Genomic DNA, 25,290 nt, shown 5'->3' with positions numbered 1-25,290 from the left:
AAGCCCACATAATTTAACCAAAATTCCCGCCTCCTCTCCAAACTTTGACTGTGTCATGACACTACCTCTCTCCACGTGCACAGACTCCTATGTGGTCCTCTGTCCTGACCGTCTCACGAATGTCACCATATATCCATACCACCCCATGTGGCCCTGTGTCCTTTTAGTATTACCTATTAATTAATAAATCCCAGTGGCGGGTTCTCTATCCACCTCAATGGTTTATGTTCCCGACTGAAAGGCACACACACAGCCTTTATATTTTAATATCCCTTAAACAGCCCAGTAGCTGGGCCACTGCCTAACCTCCATGCAGTTAATCCTGAGTTATTACTTACTAATTCTATGTTCTATCTTGGCTGCTCTGGACCCAGTAGGGCAGCCCTGTGGGCCATGCTCTCCCAGCTCCTCCACATGGCAGTCATACTTCTCCATACTCTACTCCACTTGGGTGTTGGCATCTCTCATCTCCTCCACACTCTGTCCACAAGCATGCCCAACCTCAGGGAAACTTAAAATCCCACCTCTGTCTGTCCTCCCCCAACTATTGGCAGTGGGCATCTTTATTTACCAATCAGAACCAACTGGGGGTAGGGTCCCAGAAGCTACTTGCAATCATTCTTGTGCAGTTTTGAGGGGGAACATAATTCGCATTAGAATACAAGCAGCGACAGTCCTGACCTTCTCACAGACATCATTGTGTATTCACGCTGACCCTTGTGGTCTTGTGTCCTGACTTCTCATGGATATCAGCACATATCCACACCACCTCATAATCCCCACTATCAATCAGTCACGTAATCATCAAACAATGTTCTGTGCACCATTTAGTTCTCCTAACTGCCTTATGACATAACACCAGCTTTCTGGAAGATGAAAAATATTCAGAGAAGAATGTCCAATCAAATAGTGGCTAACTAAACCATATAGGAATATTACAGCATCAACTGCTCAAGCTAAAAAAAAAAAATAATTTGCATGTATCACTATGAGCCAGTAGAAAGGATTACACTTTTTTTTAATTTTGGTGAAAAATCCTTATAATGGACATTGTTAATCATCACTCAAAACACAAGTAAGAGAGACAATACTATTGCTTGGCTGGCAAGGGCACTCATCACCCATCCTAGGACCCCGGAGATTGTTCTGAAGTGAACTTTTGGTGCTCTGGACACCCAAAACCTCAAGTAAAAAAATTTCTATTTCAATCGCTTAATTTACAAGGAGACAAAAAGCCAATGGAGAAGACAGAGGGTATTGGGAAAGAAACCCACATAAACAAACTTAAAATTGCTTGAGTCCCTAGAGGCTCAGAGCCACAGATGCTACAAGGACCCTCCCTCTCTGAATACCTCTCCATGTGGCCCTCTTTTGCCAGCCTAGTTCTCTCCCATAGACTTTTCCTATTCCTCACACATGGCCACTAAGGGCCCTGGAGCTTTAATATTGTCACCCACCACCCAAGAGATAGTTCCAATGGAGTAAAACATCAAAGAACTATGCATCCACTCCCCAGACCTGTGATGTACAAAGAGTGACAGCACAGCCCAGGGGCAATTTCCCTGGATAATTTGGATATTTGGATATTTCCCTGAAAGAAGTCATATTTGACACAGAAAACCAGCCTTTTAAAATGTTGAAAGCATTTTGTTTAATTTTAGCAGATGGTGAATCTAAAAAAAATAAGTAACAGGCATAGAATCCAGAAACATATGGAAAATATAGAGGGACATAGATTCTTAACCGCCAATGTACCTTGTAATCTATAGAATAATGAATTAAGGGAGATGATGAACTATTTCTAACTGTATTTTACCCAAGTAAACACTCTTGAGATGTGTGCATTTATGTCATCCTACCTACGACTTACTATTTTGAATAAACCAACTTATATTTTCATTTTTTTTAATTTCACCCCCACCTCCATCACTCCTTATCTCACCACATATGTAAACACTGCTTCTATAAGCAGCAATTCTGCAAGCAAAACTTGCTCCTACCACATAGCTACCACTCAGACATCTATCTAGAAGTGTATAATTGCAGGGTGGTTTGGTTAGGGCATTTCAACACACTAATATAACAAAGTGCTTCTTACCTTAGCCAAGAAATCCTAAGCAGATAGGTCAAAAAATTATAGATTTTTCTCCTGGGAATCAAAGCTACCATAGCCTCACTGATGACATTTTCCTGTCCTACTTTTATTATATTCTGGTCAACAGAGAGAAATTTATAGTCAGAAACTGTTATAGTTGGGACTAGAAAGATGACTCAGAGACTAAGAACAACACGTTTCTTCTTTTTTTTTTTTTTTAAATGAAATTTTTTTTATTACATATTTTCCTCAATTACATTTCCAATACTATCCCAAAAGTCCCCCATAGCGCCCCCCACTTCCCTACCCACCCATTCCCATTCTTTTGGCCCTGGCATTCCCCTATATTGGGGCATATAAAGTTTGCAAGTCCAATGGGCCTCTCTTTCCATTGATGGCCGACTAGGCCATCTTTCGATACATATGCAGCTAGAGACAAGAGCTCCAGGGTTCTGGTTAGTACATTATGTTGTTCCAACAATAGGGTTGCAGATCCCTTTAGCTCCTTGGGTACTTTCTCTAGCTTCTCCATTGGGAGCCCTGTGATACATCCAATAGCTGACTGTGAACATCCACTCCTGTGTTTGCTAGGCCCCGGCATCATCTCACAAGAGACAGCTATATTTGGGTCCTTTCAGCAAAATCTTGCTAGTGTATGCAATGGTGTCAGCGTTTAGAAGCTGATTATGGGACGGATCCCTGGATACAGCAGTCTCTAAATGGTCCATCCTTTCATCACAGCTACGAACTTTGTCTCTGTAACTCCTTCCCTGGGTGTTTTGTTCCCATTTCTAAGAAGGTGCACAGTGTCCACACTTTGGTCTTCATTCTTCTTGAGTTTCATGCGTTTATCAAATTGTATCTTATATCTTGGGTATCCTAAGTTTTGGGCTAATATCCACTTATCAATGAATACATATTGTGTGAGTTCTTTTGTGATTGTGTTACTTCACTCAAGATGATGCCCTCCAGGTCCATCCATTTGGCTAGGAATTTCATAAATTCATTCTTTTTAATAGCTGAGTAGTACTCCATTGTGTAAATGTACCATAATTTCTGTATCCATTCCTCTGTTGAGGGACATCTGGGTTCTTTCCAGCTTCTGGCTATTATAAATAGGGCTGCTATGAACATAGTGGAGCATGTGTCCTTTTTACCGGTTGGGACATCTTCTGGATATATGCCCAGGAGAGGTATTGCTGGATCCTCCGGTAGTACTATCTGCTTGTGGACGTTGTACATCGTGGTGCGGAGCCTAGTGCGCACCACGATGTACAACGTCCACAAGATCCTCCGGTAGTACTATGTCCAATTTTCTGAGGAACCGCCAGACTGATTTCCAGAGTGGTTGTACAAGCTTGCAATCCCACCAACAATGGAGGAGTGTTCCTCTTTCTCCACATCCTCGCCAGCATCTGCTGTCACCTGAATTTTTGATCTTAGCCATTCTGACTGGTGTGAGGTGGAATCTCAGGGTTGTTTTGATTTGCATTTCCCTGATGATTAAGGATGTTGAACATTTTTTCAGGTGCTTCTCTGCCATTCGGTATTCCTCAGGTGAGAATTCTTTGTTCAGTTCTGAGCCCCATTTTTTAATGGGGTTATTTGACTTTCTGGAGTCCACCTTCTTGAGTTCTTTATATATATTGGATATTAGTCCCTTATCTGATTTAGGATAGGTGAAGATCCTTTCCCAATCTGTTGGTGGTTTTTTTGTCTTATTGATGGTGTCTTTAGCCTTGCAGAAGCTTTGTAGTTTCATGAGGTCCCACTTGTCAATTCTCGATCTTACAGCACAAGCCATTACTGTTCTATTCAGGAATTTTTCCCCTGTGCCCATATCTTCAAGGCTTTTCCCCACTTTCTCCTCTATAAGTTTCAGTGTCTCTGGTTTTATGTGAAGTTCCTTGATCCACTTAGACTTGACCTTAGTACAAGGAGATAGGAATGGATCGATTCGCATTCTTCTACATGATAACAACCAGTTGTGCCAGCACCATTTGTTGAAAATGCTGTCTTTCTTCCACTGAATGTTTTTAGCTCCCTTGTCGAAGATCAAGTGACCATAGGTGTGTGGGTTCATTTCTGGGTCTTCAATTCTATTCCATTGGTCTATTTGTCTGTCACTATACCAGTACCATGCAGTTTTTATCACAATTGCTCTGTAGTAGAGCTTTAGGTCCGGCATGGTGATTCCACCAGAGGTTCTTTTATCCTTGAGAAGAGTTTTTGCTATCCTAGGTTTTTTGTTATTCCAGATGAATTTGCAGATTGCACTTTCTAATTCGTTGAAGAATTGAGTTGGAATTTTGATGGGGATTGCATTGAATCTGTAGATTGCTTTTGGCAAGATAGCCATTTTTACAATGAACAACACGTTTCTTAATGAGGACCCGAGTTCAGTAACCAGGACTCACATGGGGCAGCTCACAACTGCCAGGAATTCCAGGTCCAGGAAATCAAGTGCTCTCTTCTGGCTTCTTTCAGCAACTCTGCCAGCATGCACATACCCTCACACAGATAAACATGAGTGTCAAACAATTAAAAATGCAAATAAGGAGGCTGAGAGGAAATAATTCCAAGCAGAAAACCAAAACAGTCCCTAAGGCAGAGGAAACCTGACTTGTGTGGAGAAAGAAAACCAAAACAGTCCCTAAGGCAGGGGAAACCTGACTTGTGGGGAGAAAGAAAAGAGGGTAAAAGAACTTGAATAGAGAGGCAAGAAAAGTGTACCAGAAGAGTGGAAAGAAAGCCAGGCTAGGATCCAAATACCTAGAGTATTATGTCACTGTTCCCACGAAGCGTATGACACCTCTGCGCATGCTCGAGGATAATGTTCCCTCGCCTTAACAATTTCGTACTCAGAGAAGTTCATATTCCAAGGGACCAGCATAATTGTATGGTATCGTTCCGTTTAACGTTTCATGCATAAATTCCAGGTTCAGGATAATATTGAAAAAATGATTTTAAAAATATGGCAAACATTCAATTAGTCATTCAATTTAAAATGGCTTTTTTTTAAAAAAAAAAAGAATTTCTTTGTGTTCATTCATGGGTAAAATAACATTTCTTTAAAATAGTTATGGTGTCAAGAGAAGATACATTACTTTGTAAAAACATCTCTCCAAGAGTTAGATACTAAAATATGTCTTGACATAGATTTATGGTTGTAGATTGCCATCATATAAAGCACCAGGAAATGTGTTTGAAAAATATAATATAAAATAAAATATAAACTGGACATGGTGGCACACTCCTTTAATTCCAACAGATGCAGGCAGAGCTCTATCAGTTCAAAGCCAGCCGGTCTACATAGTGATTTTCAGGCCAGCATGGGAGACAGTTTCTCAATAAACAAACAAGGAAAAAAATAAATAAAAAAAAAATCAGTCCAGTCAACAGCTGCTTAGAAAGGAAGGGTATGGTACTGCGTGTCTGCCTCTCCACTGGGGGTACCCTGGCATTGCCCGCCTGTCGCCCAGAGTGGCAGGGTAAAGTCCAAAACGGAAAGTTCACAGTGGTTCCTGGTTTCCTCTCTGAGTACCTCGGCACCCAACAGAATACTGCCAAAAGAGCGATGTTCTAGAACCAGGGGTTCCAATGTCTACCTTTCCCCTCGCAGTGTTGCAGTGTCTGTGTGCCAAGCAGAGAGTGGAAAGCAGAACCCAGGATGAGTAGAATCCAGTATGATAGGAGGCGAGAGCCAAGTGTACCAGAGAGGCTAGAGGAGAGAAACCCTTCTTTAAGGGAGTCTTAGGCGAGTCTCTTTAATGAAGCAGCTGTCTAAGATAGTCCTTTCTTGTTCATACTGTTTTATTTGATGGTAGATGTAAACGCATATACTTTATTAGAGTGAACTGGGGATTAAATACCTTTTGCAGGGAGGCTGAAGGCTCAGGGCTATCGAGATACCTCATTAGCATGGAGAAGAACTCCAGGTGTTACTCTCCGTGACTTAGTGTCCATGGTCCTCAGTAGGGTGTCATGGTTACAGGTTCGAGAGCAGGTACACAGCCCGGTAGAAAGCTGTCCATTGCTACGGTCTCAGATATATGAGATTCCCCAGGGTCTAAACGAACTCAGCTTTGCCAATTCTTATGCCTGTCTGGTAACACTGTCCCGTGTGCCCTAGTGTGGGGTCATTTTTCTTTGGGGAAAATGGCCACTACTCTGTTGTCCAGGCCCTCAAAACACACTTTATGCACACTTCCCTTATGAGCCATGCTCCCACACTGACACCTAAACATCTCCCTACTGTGTCCAAATATGGAAGCTACTATAGTAAGAGGCACAATTGAAATCTCAAAAAAAAATTTAAAAAATAACAGAAGGAAAGAATGAGTGCTGGAATTCTAGTTCACTTTGTACAGTGCTAGCCTAGCATACACATGAGGCCCTTGGTTTGATCACCAGCACTGAGTAAACCAGATATGGAGATGCATACCTGTAATTCCAACATGAGAGGTGGAAACAAGATAATCAAATATTCAACATCACCCTCAGTTATACAGTAAGTTCAAGGCCAGCCTGGTCTACATGAATCCCTATCAATCTATAAATAGATACCTTTGGATGAAAAACAAACATGGCTCTATGTAGAGACAATTGATGTAGTATCTGTATAGCCAGGGCTATACAGAGAAACCCTGTCTTGAAAAAAAAAAAAAAAAAGAACCACAAAAGATGCCTGAAAACACAGACAACACAGATCCCTGCATAACTATGTTTTCTCTCATGCAGATGTATCTGATAAGATTTAGTTTATAAATTTAGACATAGTAAGAGAATTGCAACAGTAATAACTACTGCAGTGTAATCTTATAAGAGGTGTGAATGTTTTATCGTCATCTATAGCTATATATCTGTATCTCTACTGAATAGTTAGATATTTTTAGACTGTTGTTGATGGTAGAGAAAAAACCTTGGTCAAAGGACAAATATTGCAACAGATGAAAGAGAAGAGGGAATATGTGACAAATTGAGAATATAAAATAGGAGTCTTAAGCAAATACGGGGGCTTAGTTATGACATGTAAGCTAAGCCTGGAAAATAAATAAGAACCAGGCAAACAATGTGGAATGCAAACAACAGAGAAAGAGGGCAGAATTCCCATTGGGCAGCAAATCTCTGATGAGTTAAAAATGATCCTGGCCAGGGAGAAGGACATTGTCATTAGAGACAAATAAACAAAAGGTTGTGTTGTTATCCTAGAAGCAATTGGAAAACATTGGCAGGTTATAAAGAAGACATCTGTGTTCGTTAGGGTTTTATTGCTGTGACGAGGAATGTTGACCACAGCAACTCTGCTAAAGGAAAACATTTAATTTGTGCTGGCTTACAGTGTCAGAGGCTTAGTCCATTGTCATCATGGTGAGGAACATGGCAGCATGCAAGCAGACATGGTGCTGGACCAGAAGCTATGAGTTTTACGTCTTTATCCAATGGCAGCAGAGGAGATCGTCTTAACACTGGGCATGGCTTGAGCCTATCTATGTATGAGACCTCAAAGCCCACCTTCACAGTGACACACTTCCTCCAGCAAGGCCACATCTCCTAATAATGACACTCTCCATGGGCACATGAGTCTATGAGAGCCATGCCTATTCAAACCATCATAGCATGTGATGGTGTTAAAGAATCAAGGTGATAGGGGCTGGAGAGATGGCTCAGTGGTTAAGAGCACTGACGGCTCTTCTGAAGGTCCTGAGTTCAAGTCTCACATGGTGGCTTACAACCATCTGTATTGAGATCTGACACCCTCTTCTGGGATGTCTGAAGACAGCTACAGTGTACTTACATATAATAAATAAATAGATCTTTTTTAAAAATTAATCAAGGTGATAATAATATAGAAAAATAAACCTCAAGCTTCCACTGCTTTCCTAACAATGAATTCACCATTCAAAACTATCTGGACAAGAAAATTGGAATTTGACTTTACTTTATAGTAAAGTTGACCAACTTCTGAAAAGAAGAATTTTAAAGACCTGGGGATAGTTCACTAAGAGAAGGCATGAATGCTAATTCATTTGGTTCTTTTTATTTAATCACATATTAACTTACCATAGAGCTATTATGTGTTATGCATGCCTGTGTGATGCATAGCATCTTAGAGCACAAGGCAAAAGATACTTGGCACATGAAGTTAAGGTTATTAAACACCTCAACCACAGTGGCCACAGCCTAATTAGTAAGAGTCACTGATGCTGAGATGAAATATCCATGGACCAAGAACTGAAATAGCCTCTGGAAGCTGAGAGTGGGCACTAGTCAGTAGCCAGGAAAAAAAAAGAAGTAGTAGTAGTAGTACTGGTCCTACAAGTAGCATCTGTCAACGTTTTAAATGAACTTGGAAGCAGGTACATCCACTGAGGCTCAGGTAAGAGTTTGGCCCAGCACACATCTAGATTTCAGTCTTGTGGGACCCTCGATAGAGCCCCACTAAATTTACAAGGACTTAGAACCATACAGAAAAATGAAAAAAAAAATACTGGTTGTTTTAAGGCATAGTCTACAATGATCAGTCACACAACAACAACAAAAACGGCACAATATTCTTTAAAATGTATGTGATAATACTGCTTAAAAACAATCATAATACTGGTTCTATGTGTCTGTTAAGGATTGCTCATAACTTTAAAAGGAATGAGCCTTAGTTAGTTTAGGCAGCTACAACAAAGTATACTTGACTGAGCTGCTTTTAAACCACAGAATTTATTTCTAACAGTCTATAGGCTCCAGGTATTTGAGGGCAGGATGTTGGAACACTTAAGGTCCAGCAGGGGCTATCTGCCAGGTCACCTGGGCTACCACCTTATCCTTTCTTAGCAACAACATAGGATAGGAGAAGTACCTAGGATCCTTTTGTTATGTAAGGTTACTAATCCCATCCATGAGACCTTCCCTTTTAATTATCTCTCTGGAGCCCTACCTCTTAATACTTTCACACAGAGATGTGGAGGTTACACTGCAGGACCAGAGACATAAACACTCAGTTCAGAGCCACAAGCTATGATGATTGATTTAGATCTGTGTTCTGGAAGCTCTTACACAGTCAGTCTCACCATGAGTAGCATTGAATCCCCTCTATCACCTATGAAGTGTTATGACCATCTGAGCCAAAAAGAAATTAAGGCCAGAAAAAATGGACATTACCTTCAGACTTGGATCCCATGGTTTGTCCCCATTTGCCAACATCCCTTAATGCTAGGAAAGACTGGTAACTTCTACAAACTAATGGTAGCATTATAGATAACCAAACCTGTTCTGAAAAAATTCCTGATTCCTAACAGCAGATGGTCTGATGGAAAGAGAGCATGTTAATCTTGACATTTGCTTAGTTTTCACTAATCAGAACTAGCATTTGACTGTACACCAGACTAGCTAACACTCTTCATCCTTCTTCCTTCCCCTTAATCTGCTGACTAGTTACTCTCCATTTCTCCTTTAGAATGCAAAAGTAATAAATTAAATAGCCTCTCAAATAATTATATTTCAAACCATTACACTGCATTAAGAGCATCTGAATAGGGTGAGAAAACATAATGGGGAGATCAGCAACTGCAAGCAGGACCTAATCTTGATAACTTAATATCCGTAAGATGTCTCTATTACTCCTGTTACAGATTCTGTCCAAGCTTGCAGAAAGATCTGACTCTTCATCCAGGTTTTCTGGAACTCATATCCTGTCATTCCATGACTCCACCAACTTCCCAAGTCTTGCTCTTTATCCTCTAAAGAAGAATATGGAAGGAAATCCACTCATAATTTCTTTGTTTTTTGAGAGTTTATATATATACACATGCTTATTACATCTGTGCCCATGCATGTGGTGAGGTGTACATTTGTATGTGTATATATATTCCACAGGTCAGCATTGGATATCTTATATTGCTCTTCACATTATTTTTTGAGACAGGGTATCTCACTGAGCCTGGAGATCACCGATTTGTCTAGACTACCTGTCCTAAAAGATGAAAGAAAGGATATCTATACATACACATATATTTATAGATAGATAGATAGATAGATAGATAGATAGATAGATAGATAGATAGATAGATAGATAGATAGATAGATAGATAATCTATACCTCTCCAACAATGGGATTAGAAGTGTATGCCTGGCAGTTTTACATGGAATATTCAGGACTGAATTCAAGTCCCCACACTTGTGACAAGCAATTTACCAAATAAGTCATCTCCTCAGCCTGACTCAAAATGTCTTTGTGCCAGGAGTGATACATAATCCCTTTTGTTGATTGTCCTCCAGAAAGAAATAGTCATGAGTCCTCACCCAAATACATAGAAATTTTGATCTGTCCATGTGCCTAGAAAGAAATCAGCATGGAAATTGGTGAATCTTAGCACTGGGTCTCAGAGCATGGTAAGATGAAACCAAGGGATGACCCATAAATTTTGGTAGACTATGTTAGCCATTGCCTTTATCATGTATTTGAAGGTATGTATTTCTAGCCATTATTGCTGCATAGCAATCTACTCAAAAATTAACCAGCAGAAAACAACCGTTTAATTAATTAAGCTAATGGATTCTATGTGATCAAAATTCAAATCAGGCACAAAGGAGTGCTCTCATATTGGCTTCATGAGAGTCGACTCAAGAACTCAGGCTACAATCATTCTCGGGATTCTCATTTACATGAGTGTCGGCTGATGCTAGCCATCAGTGAGAACGTCAGCTGAGGTTGCTGACCACAGTGCTTTACATGGAGTCTTGTATGGGCTCTACTTCTTCATAATATGGTGCCACCAAGAAATCATATTTCAGATGTCGCAGTTCAGAGTGCCAGAAACAATGCAAAGTAGAACAGCCGAAGCTATGCTGTCACTCGGGGCAGAGCCTCAGTCATTTCTGCTGCAGTCCCCTGGATTAAGAACTTACAAACTGACTCAAATTCAAGGACAAAGGACCTAGGTCTGCAATTCCATGGGAAAATACCAAGCCATGGACAAAGGACCATATGGAGTGAAAGATAATATGGTGTCTAGTTTTGGGAATTATAGTCTCCCACATACATCACCTTAGATTAACTGGATTTCCCTGTGTGACGTGTTTTGTACTTGGAAGAAGAATGGTCAGCAAACCGTGACTTCATACCTGTTTTTATAAGCAAAATTTTCTTGAAATACATCCATACCTATTCCTCAGCAGAGTTGTGTAGCTGCAGATGAGACCATATGTTCTGAGGAAGCAGCAATATTAATTATCAATCCTGGGAGTTTGCAAGCTCTCTAGATAAAATATTGATTAAGGATGTGGGTGCTACACCAGACTAGTAGATTTCAAATGTCCTTTTGAAAACAGGGTCTCATATCTCCTAGGAAATTCTGATTCTACTATTTCTTCCCCTTAGGTGCTGAGTTTATAAGCCTGTACAACCATACCTACTTTATATAGCACTGAGTATTGAGCCCATGACTTTAAGCATACTTGGCAAGCACCCCAACTGAGCTCCATTCTTGAGTTATGTGGTTTAGAACAAACCCTAGGCATCTCTACACTGCCATTTTCCAACCAATAGTCACTGGAGAAATAGTGAAATCTGCCATTTGAGTTGCGGGCACTACGTGAAATAATCCACCACAGGGGTGCAATGGGCAATCATAAATACTAATCTCTGCCCTCAGAATTAGCTTTAAATATCAGCAGCATCAACTGTCAGTCAGGTTCTATGCTTTTCTCCAAAAATCTCATCTCCCACAGTTTTCAATATATCTAGTGTACAGGAAGCCCATTTCATCTTTATCCATATTATTAGAAATTTCTTCCTACATCTGGGTTTCAATCTATCTCTCATAGCTTGACACCATCAATCCTGGTAATATTTCCTTTAAGTTCTATAAAAACATCTCTTCTAGCTCTTCACTTTTTAAATACATGGCAAGGCCCCTCTGGATCTTAGCTGCTCTTAACTACATATATTCTGATCTTTCTATCCTTTCTTTTGAGACCCTTGGGACATTTCTCTTAAAATGTCTTTTCCCCAGAAATCAGCAAAATGTCTCAGAACTGCACACAGAGTCTTGGTTGAGCCCTAAACTCTCAATATTATTCTGATGACCCAGATTTTCCTGACTTCCCCTGCTCTGATAGGCTTTATTGATTGGTTTTGTCATTGCCGCTGTTTGTCTTGGTTTGGTTCTCTTTCTTAAATGCTACAGCAGCTCATTATATTTACCCTTTTTATGTTTAATACAATACAACCATAGCCTCTTCAGATTTTTCCAGACACTGAAACTATCATCTAGAACTTTCACTGTCCCTACCAGAATTAAACTACCACACATATTTCCAATGACATAGTCCAAGTCACTCCTAAATATGCCATCAAGTTGAAATCAAGACCATGAGTGGTCTGACCATAAGTAAAGCAGTTGGGTACCATTTTAACAATTGAACTGGCTCCCCTGGGACCTGACTCCCTATTCGACCAGTCTCATGAAAGGTGTCATTCCTTTGATTAAGAGAAATATGCATATAAATGGAAATTTAAATTTTTCCCTTTATCTCTTCAAATATTACACTTCTAAACAGGCTATAGGTACCTTTCAGGCAAGAGTCTGTAGAGACATAAAACCAAGAAAAGAGAAAGACTTAAGCAATTGGTCACATGGTTGTAAAGATTTGGTAATGCCAAACTCCTTCAAGGTTAGAAGGCAGTCTGGAGATCTGGAGCTTTTTGAGTTAAAATCCAAAGTCTACTTGCAGAACTTCCCTTGTTCAGCAGAAATTGGTCTTCATTTTCTTTTGTTTTCTTATCATTATAGGTCAAGAATGAGTGTTTGGTTTGGGTTTTGTTTTTGTTTTGTTTTGTTTTTGTTTTGTTTTCAGTTGGCTCAGATTGAATTAGGTTGTTTGGGTTTTTTTATTTTGGGCTTTTAAGATTTTTTTTGTTAATGTTTGAGATTATATTTTAATTAAGACATGTCTTCCTTCCTTTTCTTCTTTCCAAATCTCCCATTCCTAGTCTCCTTCATGTTAGCTGTATTATGTTTTGGGGTTGTTTGGCACTGAACAAGCTTAGGCTGATCTTCCCAAAGGAGGGCCATCTCTTCCACTTTCAAGTTTACTTAGTCTCCTGTAGTCCTTTGTATGGGATTGAAGCATCTTGGAATTTCTTCCCAGGCAATTTGGTGTGTTGATTGATGTCCTTCTTGTTCAGCCCATGTTTGAGCGGTCATGTTGGTGAAGCATTACAGGTGAGGCATCTGATGTTACTAAGAGGCCTAATCTCACAGAAATGTCCCTGATGCCCTGGCTCTTACAATATTTCTATATACATCTTCTATAATATTCCCTGTGTTTTGTAAATGAATCCATTGAAACTGGGCTCTGCAGTTCTGCATATTAATTGGTTGTAGTCTCTGTAATGGTCTTTCTATTTCAAAGAGAATTTCCTTGGTGAGGATTGAAAACTAAAGTTATGTGGGGGCATAGGAACAGATGTTTATATATTTTACTTAGGTTTTACGCTGGCTTAGTAAATTAGTGGTGGTCGATACTTCTCCAATAATTTCACTAGCACTGATTAGTTAGTTAGTTAGTTAGTTAGTTAGTTAGTTAGTTAGTTAGTTAGTTTTCCAATACCAGACATGGTCCCCACCCCTCCTTTTTTTTTTTTTTAGTGGGTCTTAAGTCCAATTAGGGAGTCATTAGTTATCACCAAGGTATGTGTGCTGCGACTGTGCCCATGGGGTCATCTTGCCATGCTGGTCATTGTTGTGGTTCATAAAGATCATATCTGAATAAGACTGTTCATTGTGTGTCTCCTTTACAACCTTGTGCGGCACCTTCTGGTGCCATGAAAGCTAGGAAGGGGAAATTCAGAGCAGTTCCAACTCAGAGCCCTCTAGGCCATGTTTCTGAAGTTCATAATGTCTTTAACATTTCTGCAAGTAACCAAGAGCAACAGCAATAGGATGTATGTTTTGAGGAATGCCTTACACAGCCCTGACCAACAACTCTGGTACTGGCGTTTTATTAGGTAATCTTCATTTTCTTAATATCATGATTAGATCAGGCATAACAGCAATATGAAGGGTAATAGATTTTTCTCAATATTCACTGATTTTAAGTTTCAATTTAATGCAAAAAGCAAAAAAAAAAAAATCTTCACAAAAACATCCATATGTGCTAATATCTGGCACCATGGTCTAGATAACACAACATGGTCCATACACAAACCATAAAACTATCTCTAGCCCTTTAAAAAGTTTTTTTGCAGAAAAAAAATTTGGTAAAAGTATATCTTTATGAAGCCAAGTCTTATGTTTTGGTAGTTAAATTATTTTCTAATATACAATCTGCTATGTAAATCTGGGACTCTGAATATGTTTTCATGACTTGTCATTGTGAAATACAATATAACCAGTTAATTGTTTTACTATGGGTAGTGAAGGGTGGTGAGAATTTAACACTAATTTTAAGATTAACCCCGCTGCAAGTATCAGAATCTATAGTTTACATACAGAAGGGATAGGTTTGTATTTCATTGTTGACTTCACTGTTTGGAAAATTCCACCTTCATTATTTCAGTTTTTAAATTCTAATAATATATTTTAATTGTTTTGACAATATTATCAAAAACAAGTATCTATACAAAGTGAATATCTAAGAATTAAATTCTGTTTAAGAAAATTATTGTGATGAGAATTTGTAAGATCAAAAAACTGCCAGTACAATATCTTTAGAAATAATTTTAGGGAACTAGATTTTTGTTCTATGTATTTTTGAATCTAGATTTTAATTTTTATTAACTACCTGTGATAAAAATGATTCATTTAAGGCAGATATATAGGAGGCTGAAGAGATAGCTTGGTACTTAAGAACAGTTGCTGCTCTTCCAGAGAACCCAAGTTCAGTTCCCAGCATCCACAGTCAGCAGTTTATCACTACCTGCAACTCCAGTTCCAGAAGATGGAACATGATCATCTGGCCTCCACAGATACTCACGTTTAACATATTCATGTATACACACACGCACACACATACACACATCGATACATGTACTTTAAAAGTAAAAGTTTTTTTAATGAAATTTTGTAGATTTTTCATAAATTCTATTAATTGCTTTTTGGTGAAATTTACCCTTAATTTTTCTTTTACCTTCTCCTTTTTTAGGTTTGGATGTGTGGAGGAGAAATGTTTGACGTTCCGTGTTCTAGAGTCGGTCATATCTACAGGAAGTATGTCCCTTATAAAGTTCCATCTGGGACCAGCCTAGCAAGAGTAAGTAACTGGGCATCAGAACAGGTGGGGTTCATACACGCTCTGCCTCCTGAGTGCTGGGTAATAAACCACACACATGGGATAAGCTAAGACACTGTCTGCCAGAAACTCCTATGTGGGAAGAGTTCCCAGAACTCTGCTTTATCTCCATTGCTTAAAGAACTATTAACTGTGGATGGGTTTTCTGTATCATCGCATCTTCACATGCATTATATTTAACTATCATCTCCTGTTAATCATTGTTAGCTGTGTTAAATATCAGTTGGATCAGCCCTTAGTCCAGGCTATATCCTTGTCTACAGTGTCACCTTTTGCAGGTTTCAAAACCAAGTGGAAGCTCATGAACAAATGAATGGCCAATAGTAGAAAAATAAAACAAGGCCTGCAGGATAGATGACGAGAGAGAGAGAGAGAGAGAGAGAGAGAGAGAGAGAGAGAGAGAGAGAGAGAGAGAGANCAAATGAATGGCCAATAGTAGAAAAATAAAACAAAGACAGAAAGATAAAGAGAGAGCGAGAGAGAAAGAGAGAGAGAGAGAGAGAGAGAGAGAGAGAGAGAGAGAGAGAGAAGAATAGGAAAACAGGCTGGGGAAGTGTTGGCTAAATCTCAGCTTTCTCCTCCTTTAGAACTAGAGTTAATATTGGATAAAGATTTAGATCATTCTCAAATTTCTCATAATTAACAAAGGCTACTTTTATTTTGTTTTGTTTAAATAAAATTTTTCATGTAGATCAAATGTGAGGACTCTTATAGCATCTGCATTTTAGAAGCTTCCAAACCTTCTCTGAACAACCCTGACAAGTGTCTCCCTTTTCCATGTTACTTTCTTCATAGTTGTGTCTGTTCTCTTCAGTACAGTATATAGCTGCTACAGCTTAGATGCCAAATCGAAAAGGAAGGTGTTTCCCAGATGCCTTGGTGCTAGGCTCCCCGAGGAATCTAATCTTGAATTACTTGTCTTTGCTTCTTTACTAAGGTGCAATGGGTAACCACTTGGTCTTGTTTACAAGATTCAGTAAACTCAGATATCAACTTCTCTCAAGCACAGTTATCATCATCATCATCATCACCATCATCATCATCACCAACTGTGTCACCAGAATCCATTCACACCTATCAGTCTCAAAAGGGCAGAGTTTTGAGTTTGTTATTTTACACTATATCATCATCTAAAACAGGGCTTGTAGAATATTTAGGTAACTTAATGAGAAGATAAATTATTAGAAATCTCAGGGGGGGAAACATAGGTGCAAGTTTAATAAAACTTACACATGTGGAATCTGGAGAGATGGTCCAGTGGTTAAATGCACTAGCTGTTCTTTCTAGAGGACTCGGTTCAATTCCTAGCACCCGTATAGCAGCTCATAACTGTCTGTAACTCCAGTTCCAGGGAATCTAAAACCCTCACATAATATACATGCAGGCAAACGCCAATGCACATACAATAAAAATAAATAAAAAATTTTAAAACTTAGACATTTTAACAAACTTTAATAAAATTATTGTCCTTAATAAATCTCTTTGGGTTCATGTTCTTCTTCCCTTGCTTTGTGAAGGTGTCAACAGCGTTCACATTTTTCTCTACTGCATCCACGATTCTTTTAATAGCAGTGAGACATTCTAGTATGAAATTATATTACACATTACTTAAAAGAAAACCATCATACTACTCCCCCAAAATAATAAGATATTAATAACACTGCACTAAAAGAAACATATTTAGAAACACTGGAGAACAAAATAGTTACAAAAACATAAACTGATTAAAGAGCTATGTTTTGGATAAAGAAACACAGTTTAAGTTAGTCGTAAGACTCAATGCCTATGAATGAGAAAGCAACAAAATCTCACAGGAAGGTTAAAGAGTAAACAGCTTCGTGTACACATTACACATCAGCTATGTGGCTATCATTGCTGTGTGGGCATCCTAAGTGCACGGCATCCTGACAGTTATCCCCTTTCCTTCACTCATCCTCTCAGACTTGTGCCTCACTCATCTGTGGGCAGATGCTGTGTGGATTTGAACCTCACTCATCTGTGGGCAGGTGCTCTGCATGTCTGGCTCATAGTAGGAAATGTGAGTTGGGGAAGTGGTGCTGATCTAAAGAGGGGTAGGGTTCAAAAAACCATGCAGCTCATATATTTGGGGAGAGAAATGAAGCACTTTTTCAGAACCTGTCAAATATGGGGAAACTAGGGTTAGCACATGAAACACCCAAGAAAAAAATAAATATTCATTCAAATGAAGGAAGTCCATAACCCTGAATTTTAATCTTTTCCACTTAAATTTTACTTGAGGGCTCATTTTTAGTTTTTTTTCCTAAGCTGCTACAGCAATCAGAAAGTCATAAATATTGAGACTCAACTGTCACTCTAAGGAACATTTTATGATCTTTTTGAAGTATATTAAAATGAAAAACAATTCTGATATTTTGTGGGAGAAGCTCAGCTACTTTGCTACACTCTGCATTGCTAAATCATCAAAAATGATGAGCAACTGTCAAGATAATTGAAATGCAAAGTCACATCTAGTCAGTAGATATTTTAATCTTCCTACCTTCGTTAGGAAATGGAGATGAAGCTGGAAACGTGACCCTGAAGGCTTGTTTATGTACTTTACAAAGCTCATTTAATCCAATGAAAATGTGCACTTTTCATTTATGAACCCATATAAACTGGTGATTCCAGCTCCCTCCAAAAACACAGATGTGCAGATGCATGCACACGTGCGTGCGCGCGCGCACACACACACACTCACTAACTCACTCCTAACTCACTCACTCACATATACATTCACACACGTACCACATGCATGCACACACACACAGGCTGAAGTCCTCTAGACAGCACACTAGTTGTATTGTAAAAGCAATTCAAATGACTTTATTCAGCACTTTCTCTTTAACATGGTCCTCTGACAGGAGGACATAACACAAACCAGGAATCTGTGAAACATATAATAACAAATGATTCTCCACATGTTCTTGGAGCCTGTGTCTAAGCATCATAAGGTGCAGTGCTATGATACTTCTGACTTTAAGACCAAGCAAATAAAAGACTTTAAAGAAGGTCATTAAGAATACTTTAGTTTAGCTAGTGTATTTCAGAAGCAGTGACCAGAGGCAACTTTGGGCTAACTTCTCACCCAGTCTTCAGTGAGCTGAGAAAAATAAGAATCACAAAGCTGCATTTATTCAATCTAACGATATAGGTTGTATGAATTAATATATGGTTTTCTCTTACTATGGGGTTCAAGGTTTGTTCTCATTATTAATCTCTTTGAATAAAAGCAAAATAACCTTGTGTTGTTTCTACAAAATGCAAAAATCTGAGACATGGTGACTTAAAATTCGGCTTCCAATAAGAATCAGAGCATTTACTTGGCATTCAAAAATCCTATTTATTTTTCTGAGTCAACTTGAGGCCTGATGTCAGCACCCTGGAGTATAACACTGGAAACATCTGCCAGGAGTAAATGAGTCCCTGGAGAAAGGTTGTTCATCTCTACAGTTGTTGAGAATAGAAAGACTCTAATATTGAGGTGACAGCCACCTGCTTAAGAATGGCAGTGACTGTGGTTCAATACAGGACAATGAGCAGCAAAGGATGCTGGGAAACACTATGGCCTGCTAGATATGACTGAGTGATAAATGAGTAGAAGAGTCCCAGGTCTACCTTCTCATTGTGATGAACACTCTGCTAAAGAAGGAGTAATTACTAGCACCTGGGAGATTGGGGATGGAACTCAGGCTCTGATTCTCCTGTAACTGGCAGTCTGTTCTGAGATCCTTCAAAGTCACTAGGTTTGAAAGGACTACCTCTAATAGAAGGGACATGATAAAATTAGCAGCCGCCCCACAGCAAACCACTCCAACTAACTATCACACAGTAGTAGCTGTGGCAGCATCTTGGTCCAGGGAAGTTTCACTAGAAGAATCTTCCACATGGGCAACGGTATAGACTGTGAAGTCGACAATCCTGGAAGCATAAATGACTGCTCTCTTTCCTGCTAACAGGAGATAAGGCTGGAACCAACGGCGTGAGGAGAGTGTGTTCGTGTGTGTGTAAATTCGCATGTATGTGCATAGGTGTAGAGGCCAGCAATCAACCTCTAGTGCTGTTCCCCACAAGCTGTCTATTATGTCTGTTGAAACAATGTCTTTCACAGGACCTGGAGCTTGAGATTCAGTATTAGCTAGCCAGCAAGCCCCAGAGATCCACCTGTCTCCACATCCCTAACACTGGGATCTCAGACATGCTCCACTATGCCTAGCTTTCTGTATGGAGGCTGGGCATCCAACTCTGGTCCTCAGGCTTGCACAGCAGGCCTTTTCCCAACTGATCAATCTCCCTAGCAACAAGGCTGGAAACGAGCTCTATCCGAAATCTCTAAAGACACCTCCTCCCTGCCTCATACATATCAGACAGAACCTCATACCCTAACATTTCACCTTCGACGTGTCAGTAATTTATTTATGATTCTCAAATTTCATCTTGACTTTTATGACAACCATTCATGGATATGAGAGAATTAGATTTTTACCAGTTTCAGGATAACAGCTAAAGTCAAAGAAGTGAAATCTGCTAAAGGTCAGATCTCACAGAAACATTCCATAGTTCTGGGAAATGGAAACTCACAGCAAAAAGGACAGGAGTTAAATGGCAAATGAATAGAACCTTGGATCGTGGACCAAGGTCTGTGTCCAAAGCATGCCCTTAAACACCCTGCTTTTACAGAAGCTTTGGAATAAAAGGCAGCTATGGTCTTTGTGGCAAAAGCACCAGCAAAAGCATGGAGCTGGAAGGAGCAGGCACAGGCTTACATCAAGCTGTGTTTGAAATCTAAGAGGCTGACCCATGGATGTGTCATGGAGGAAAAGCTTGCCTCCTCTGGACCAGGAGGCCCAGGAGCCCCTTCCTCTTCTTTTGGACTGTGAGGAGAAACTGATGGCTTCAAAAGAGGACGGGCCAGAGGCGAAGCACATAGAATAAAATGGAAAGCTCAACCAACCAGCCAGTATCAAATGAAAGTGAGCATAAAGAAAGTACCATTACAAATGCAAGAAACATGCAAAGACAATTTCTTAAAAGGTTTGTATGGATTTGCTTGCTCTGTGCATAAAAAGGCTAGGTTCGACTATGTGTGAAGTTGCCCTCTTGGCGTTTGAGAGAATGTAGTATCAACACAGAAACAGAGGAATGAGGGAGGGGAGAGAGGAGGCTGCGGACTGTTTGTTAAGTGAGTTCTGAGTGGTAGCCTGCACATGGGCTCTGGGAGCACCAGGTCCGGAGAAATCCATTTTGCCCAGCGTCTGTGCTCACATACATAAAATGCACAGATACTTGCTATTTCCTTTAATGTTTTCTTTCTAGAACAAAAAAAAAATGCTGATTGTGTGTTAGGTACATTGCTAATCTCTGGGGCTTTAAGTACAGAGCAAGTTAAGCAGAAGTTGTAACTTTGCTTATCAATGGCAGTTAGGTAGAGTGAAAAAAGTTTAACTGTAAAAGTCACCTGAACACTGACCACTAGACTAAGAGAGAATGAATCATCACTCATTGTGAAACAAGATCTGAATTTAACATAGTTTGATTATTTGCTAACTCTTTTCATGTATGTTATCACTGAACCTATGATTTAATAGAAGAGGCAATATATTGCATGAATAGCATCTAACATATATATACATATACATATATATATATACACACACACACACACAGAGATTATGGGATTTGGGGCAAGGGTGTTTTGGAGAATGTTGCTTTGGTTTGTTTGATTTTTTTACTTTTATATTTTTTTAAGATTTTATTTATTTATTTTATGTATGTGAGTACACTTTAGCTGTACAGATGGTTGTAAGTCTTCATGTGGTTGTTGGGAAATTTTAGGACCTCTGCTCACTTCGGATAACCCCGCTCACTACGGTCAACTCAGCTCTCTCGGGCCCAAAGATTTATTTATTATTATACATAAGTACACTGTAGCTGACTTCAGATGCACCAGAGGAAGGTGTCTGATTTCATTACAGATGGTTGTGAGCCACCATGTGGTTGCTGGGATTTGAACTCAGGACCTTTGGAAGAGCAGTCGGTGCTCTTACCTGCTGAGCCATCTCACCAGCCCGGTTTTTTTGTTTTTGAGACAAGGTCTTAATATTGCCTAGGCTGGCCTCAAACTCACTATGCACTCAAGGACAACTTTGAATTCCTGATCCTCTGGCCTCTACCTCCTGGAGTGTTAGTTTACAGGCTTATAGCACCATCCCTAGCCTAGCTAACTGATTGTTTACTAGTCTCATAAAACACACACACACACACACACATTATGGACATATCTTTAAATGAATAGCCATATCCTGAAAATCCCATGGGTATGAAGAGTAAATTTAAGGTCAGAAAGAGAAAGGCTGTTTGATTATCTCAGCTATGAAATGTCTTCTTAATATACTTCCAAGGATGCCTTTCTCCGAAGACATCTCCCTGGGATGCGGGTGCCTGCTGACTTTAGAGGGTATTTCTAAAATACCCTTAGAATTCTTAAAGGTTCTTAAAATTGCTGGAGGTAGGGAAAGCCGTGCAGAGGAGGAAGGGATGGAGAAGTCCTTTAGGGTAGCAGCCAGACCACCCCAATTCAATTACTAGCCACTTCTTTGTTGATTTTATTATCAGTTATTCCTGTCTGATCTAGGTGAAAGGCAAAGCACAATATCACATCTGCAGCCCTCTCTTTGTTTGTGTCTCGGCCACTGTATCAGTTGGTAAAAGGCATTAACAAGCCCAAAATTACTTGTTTGATGTCTGAAAATAAAATTGCCGACAAGACTGTATAGTAGGGTGATGAATGTGAAGTTTCAGCTTCCACAGATTGACCTTTCTCCCCTAATGGCTGTGAATCAGTTTATTCTCATAAAGCTGCCTGGCAAAGAAGGGCCGTGGCATGACAGCCTCAGACAGCACCGCAGCCCGCGTTTCTCAGTATTGCTCTCAGAGCTTTATTTGAACTATCAGGAAGTTCAGGGGCATGGTGGCCAATTGCAGGCTTTCTCCCAGAAAGCAGCAAATGATAGGTTCTTCCCCCAAGGCTCGGCCTCGGTAAATGGCAAGCTCTGCTGTGCAGCCGCAATCCCTCTGAAGATAATGACCATCCCTAACTCTTCCTTCCAATACAACTGAAAGGGCAATAAGGCTGTCCAGTGCGGGTGGCGAGGACTAAACATGATTCACACACTGCAATCTTGGGCTTACAGCTCTTTCATTTTGACCACAATATAAAAATAGAATAGTCTCCATTAAAATAATACCTTCTATTTAAATGTACTTATTTTTTATTTAAGGGTTTTGGGCATTTTCAATACAGGTTGTTTCAGTTATTCTCCATGATATCTTCCTATAAAATAAATTACAAATCTATGGGCCAATTATGATTCAATAAATCATTAAGCTATGGTGATATATACCATTGCATGAGATAAATGTTACCCCGAGAAGGCTCAAAAATTGTCAATAAGTATTTACCAGGTATTTTACTACGGTTTCTTTTTACTGTGTTTTTATTTACTATGTTCCAGGCAGAAATGCATATAGCACATTACATATGCTAAACCAATAGCAATGTGCTTTTCCAGTGAGTTCAGAGCAAGCCTATGTAAAGTAGCCGCGCCTCACTTACACTACTCCCTCCGCTGGAGACAAGTACGTGTGTGGTAGGCAGCCCCGGTAGAGCTCACCCTCACACTTAGTCCTGCACTCATCTTGAACCCTGAGTATTTGATGCTTGTGCAACATGAGACACTGTTGACACATGGCATCAGGAACCGGGAAAATGTGAAACACGAGTTATTTCTCCACTATTTGACCCTCAGCTACTCCTAATCCCTAACCCAAGGATGTCGTAAATGCTAATTCTGTTTATTTGATAACAAATGAACACAGAATAATACATTATCCTCTACATCTCTTTGAGATTGTGATATAATTATAGCATTTCTCCCTTCCTTCCTTTTCTTCCCTCCAGAACCACCAAGATATCCACTCTCTGCTCCTTCAAATTGTTGGCCCTTTTTTTACTGTTATTTTATACACACACACACACACACACACACACACACGTGTGCGCACGCACCTGTGCGTGCATACCTGTGTGTGTTCCCAAATATAATTTATTCAGTCTGTATAATAAACCATGGATATGTGTTCTCAGGCTGACCATTTGGCACAGGATAACCAGCAGGTGAGCCATGTCCTGGGTAGTGCCATCTGTCCTGCTGCCATCTTTCCTCATTTGTCTGTCATTCTTTGGGTATGTCTGAGGCCTCATGGCTTTCTCCATCCAGTTTGGAATGTCCTTTGGTGCCATCTTTGTTCAGCTCATAGTTGTATATAGATATTAAAGCAATGTGGAGGCAACACATAGAATTTTCATATATACATATACACTAAACAGCAAAGTTAAAATAGTAAAAAGCTGACATAAGCAGTCCCCTGCCATTTCGTGTCATAAAGAGGTGTAAATACATTATTTTAAAATGTCACCATTTCCTACAACCTCTCAAAACTATCCTTCAGTTTAGATTTATTTGAGCCCCACATTCTCCCCATCAATGCTAAGTTCTTCCCAACATTAAGCCGTTTTACTCATTTTAATTGGTTCAAATAGTTCCTGGTGCTTTCCCAAATTTAAATTTGCTTCAACATGTGCATCAACTAGAAAATGCTTCCTAGTATGCAAACCAAAATGCATAATTTAGCCAAACAGTCTTTAGGCTGTAAGGACAATGTTCAGTGTCTTGGGGTCTAACACGGATTGCCAACATTTTATTTTCACTTTGTTTATACTCACTAGGATATTTTGTTGAATAAAGGTAGTATTTAAATTGTTGCTGTATATACTTATACAATCCTTGGCTCACATAGGCAATGATTAGCTTTGGTTTGTATGTCCTAATAAAATTTCAGGCATGCTATGTTCTATTTCTAGCTGTTTTCTAGTCTATAATGCTTACTCTTGCTCCAACTAGAGCATTTTGGCACTCCGTGCTGTTATTTAGCATTTAGATAACTTGCTTCCTTTAAAGCACTTAAAAAACAAACTATGAGGTGAGCTGACTGGTAGGCAAGAGGGAGTTATAATTGTGTTTTTAATCATTATCCCTATTAGAAGTGAACATTTTCCCGAAATTTTGACTCTACTGGAGATCTGGAAAGAAGAAAGTTTTCTCAGACAAAGTAGGTCCCTGCTGCTACAAAATTAAGCCACTGAAATTTAAGCAAATAAAGTATTTTGGTACAGCAGAGTCTCAATAAGTAGATGCACAACCTTCACACCTATCACTGGCTGCTTCACAAATGTGGCTTCCAGGACTCCAATAAGCCTCATGGGCACCTGGAGGGAAGGGACTCATTTTGTGGAATTCGCCTCTTCCCATGATGTGTCTAAATGCACACTGCCAACAAGCTTGAGGCTTCTACTCCTTCACTTCCATCTACGTCTCCTTGTAACCAGTGATTTATTCATTCATGGCAAGAATTCATCTCCAATTCAGTGCGAGGGGAGGTGGAGCAGGTAGTTTACTCTTGGTACTCTGCAAACTGAGACTTCGTCAAACGCCAGCTAGTGTTTTTGTAGTATCTGGATGACTTTGATGGGCCAATTCTAAAAAAGTATTTGGGGAGGGAAACAAAATTTCACAGGTAACCTAAACATTGGGCAGATACTTTATTTGATCTAAGAAAACTTTGATGAACACTTGGAAAGATAGTATTTTTTTCTCCCTGCTTTGAAATTATGGAAAATCAAATAGGATCCACTAAAAACTAGGAACTGAATGCTGTAGCACATTTGAGGATGGCCTCGCTTTGCTTGAATATTTACTTCAATACTTTGGCCTTGTTGTGACTCTCTCTCTCTCTCTCTCTCTCTCTCTCTCTCTCTCTCTCTCTCTCTT

General features: G+C 39.6%; 1 protein-coding gene across 1 annotated transcript in view; it reads left to right on the top strand.

The window, feature by feature from the left end:
* The window catches only part of Galntl6 (polypeptide N-acetylgalactosaminyltransferase like 6), a 1,053,895-nt gene that overhangs the window by 955,375 nt on the left and 73,230 nt on the right, over window positions 1–25,290 (top strand). Inside the window, exon 9 of the mRNA XM_021169756.2 lies at window positions 15,236–15,343. Within this exon, the coding sequence (XP_021025415.2) occupies window positions 15,236–15,343 (108 nt within the window). The remainder of the gene's footprint in view (window positions 1–15,235; window positions 15,344–25,290) is intronic.

This window comes from Mus caroli, chromosome 8 (genome assembly GCF_900094665.2).
Source record: "Mus caroli chromosome 8, CAROLI_EIJ_v1.1, whole genome shotgun sequence".
NCBI classification, from domain to species: Eukaryota; Metazoa; Chordata; class Mammalia; order Rodentia; family Muridae; genus Mus; species Mus caroli.
The sequence above is the reverse complement of the archived record's forward strand: the minus strand, read 5'-3'. Positions and strand labels throughout refer to the sequence as shown.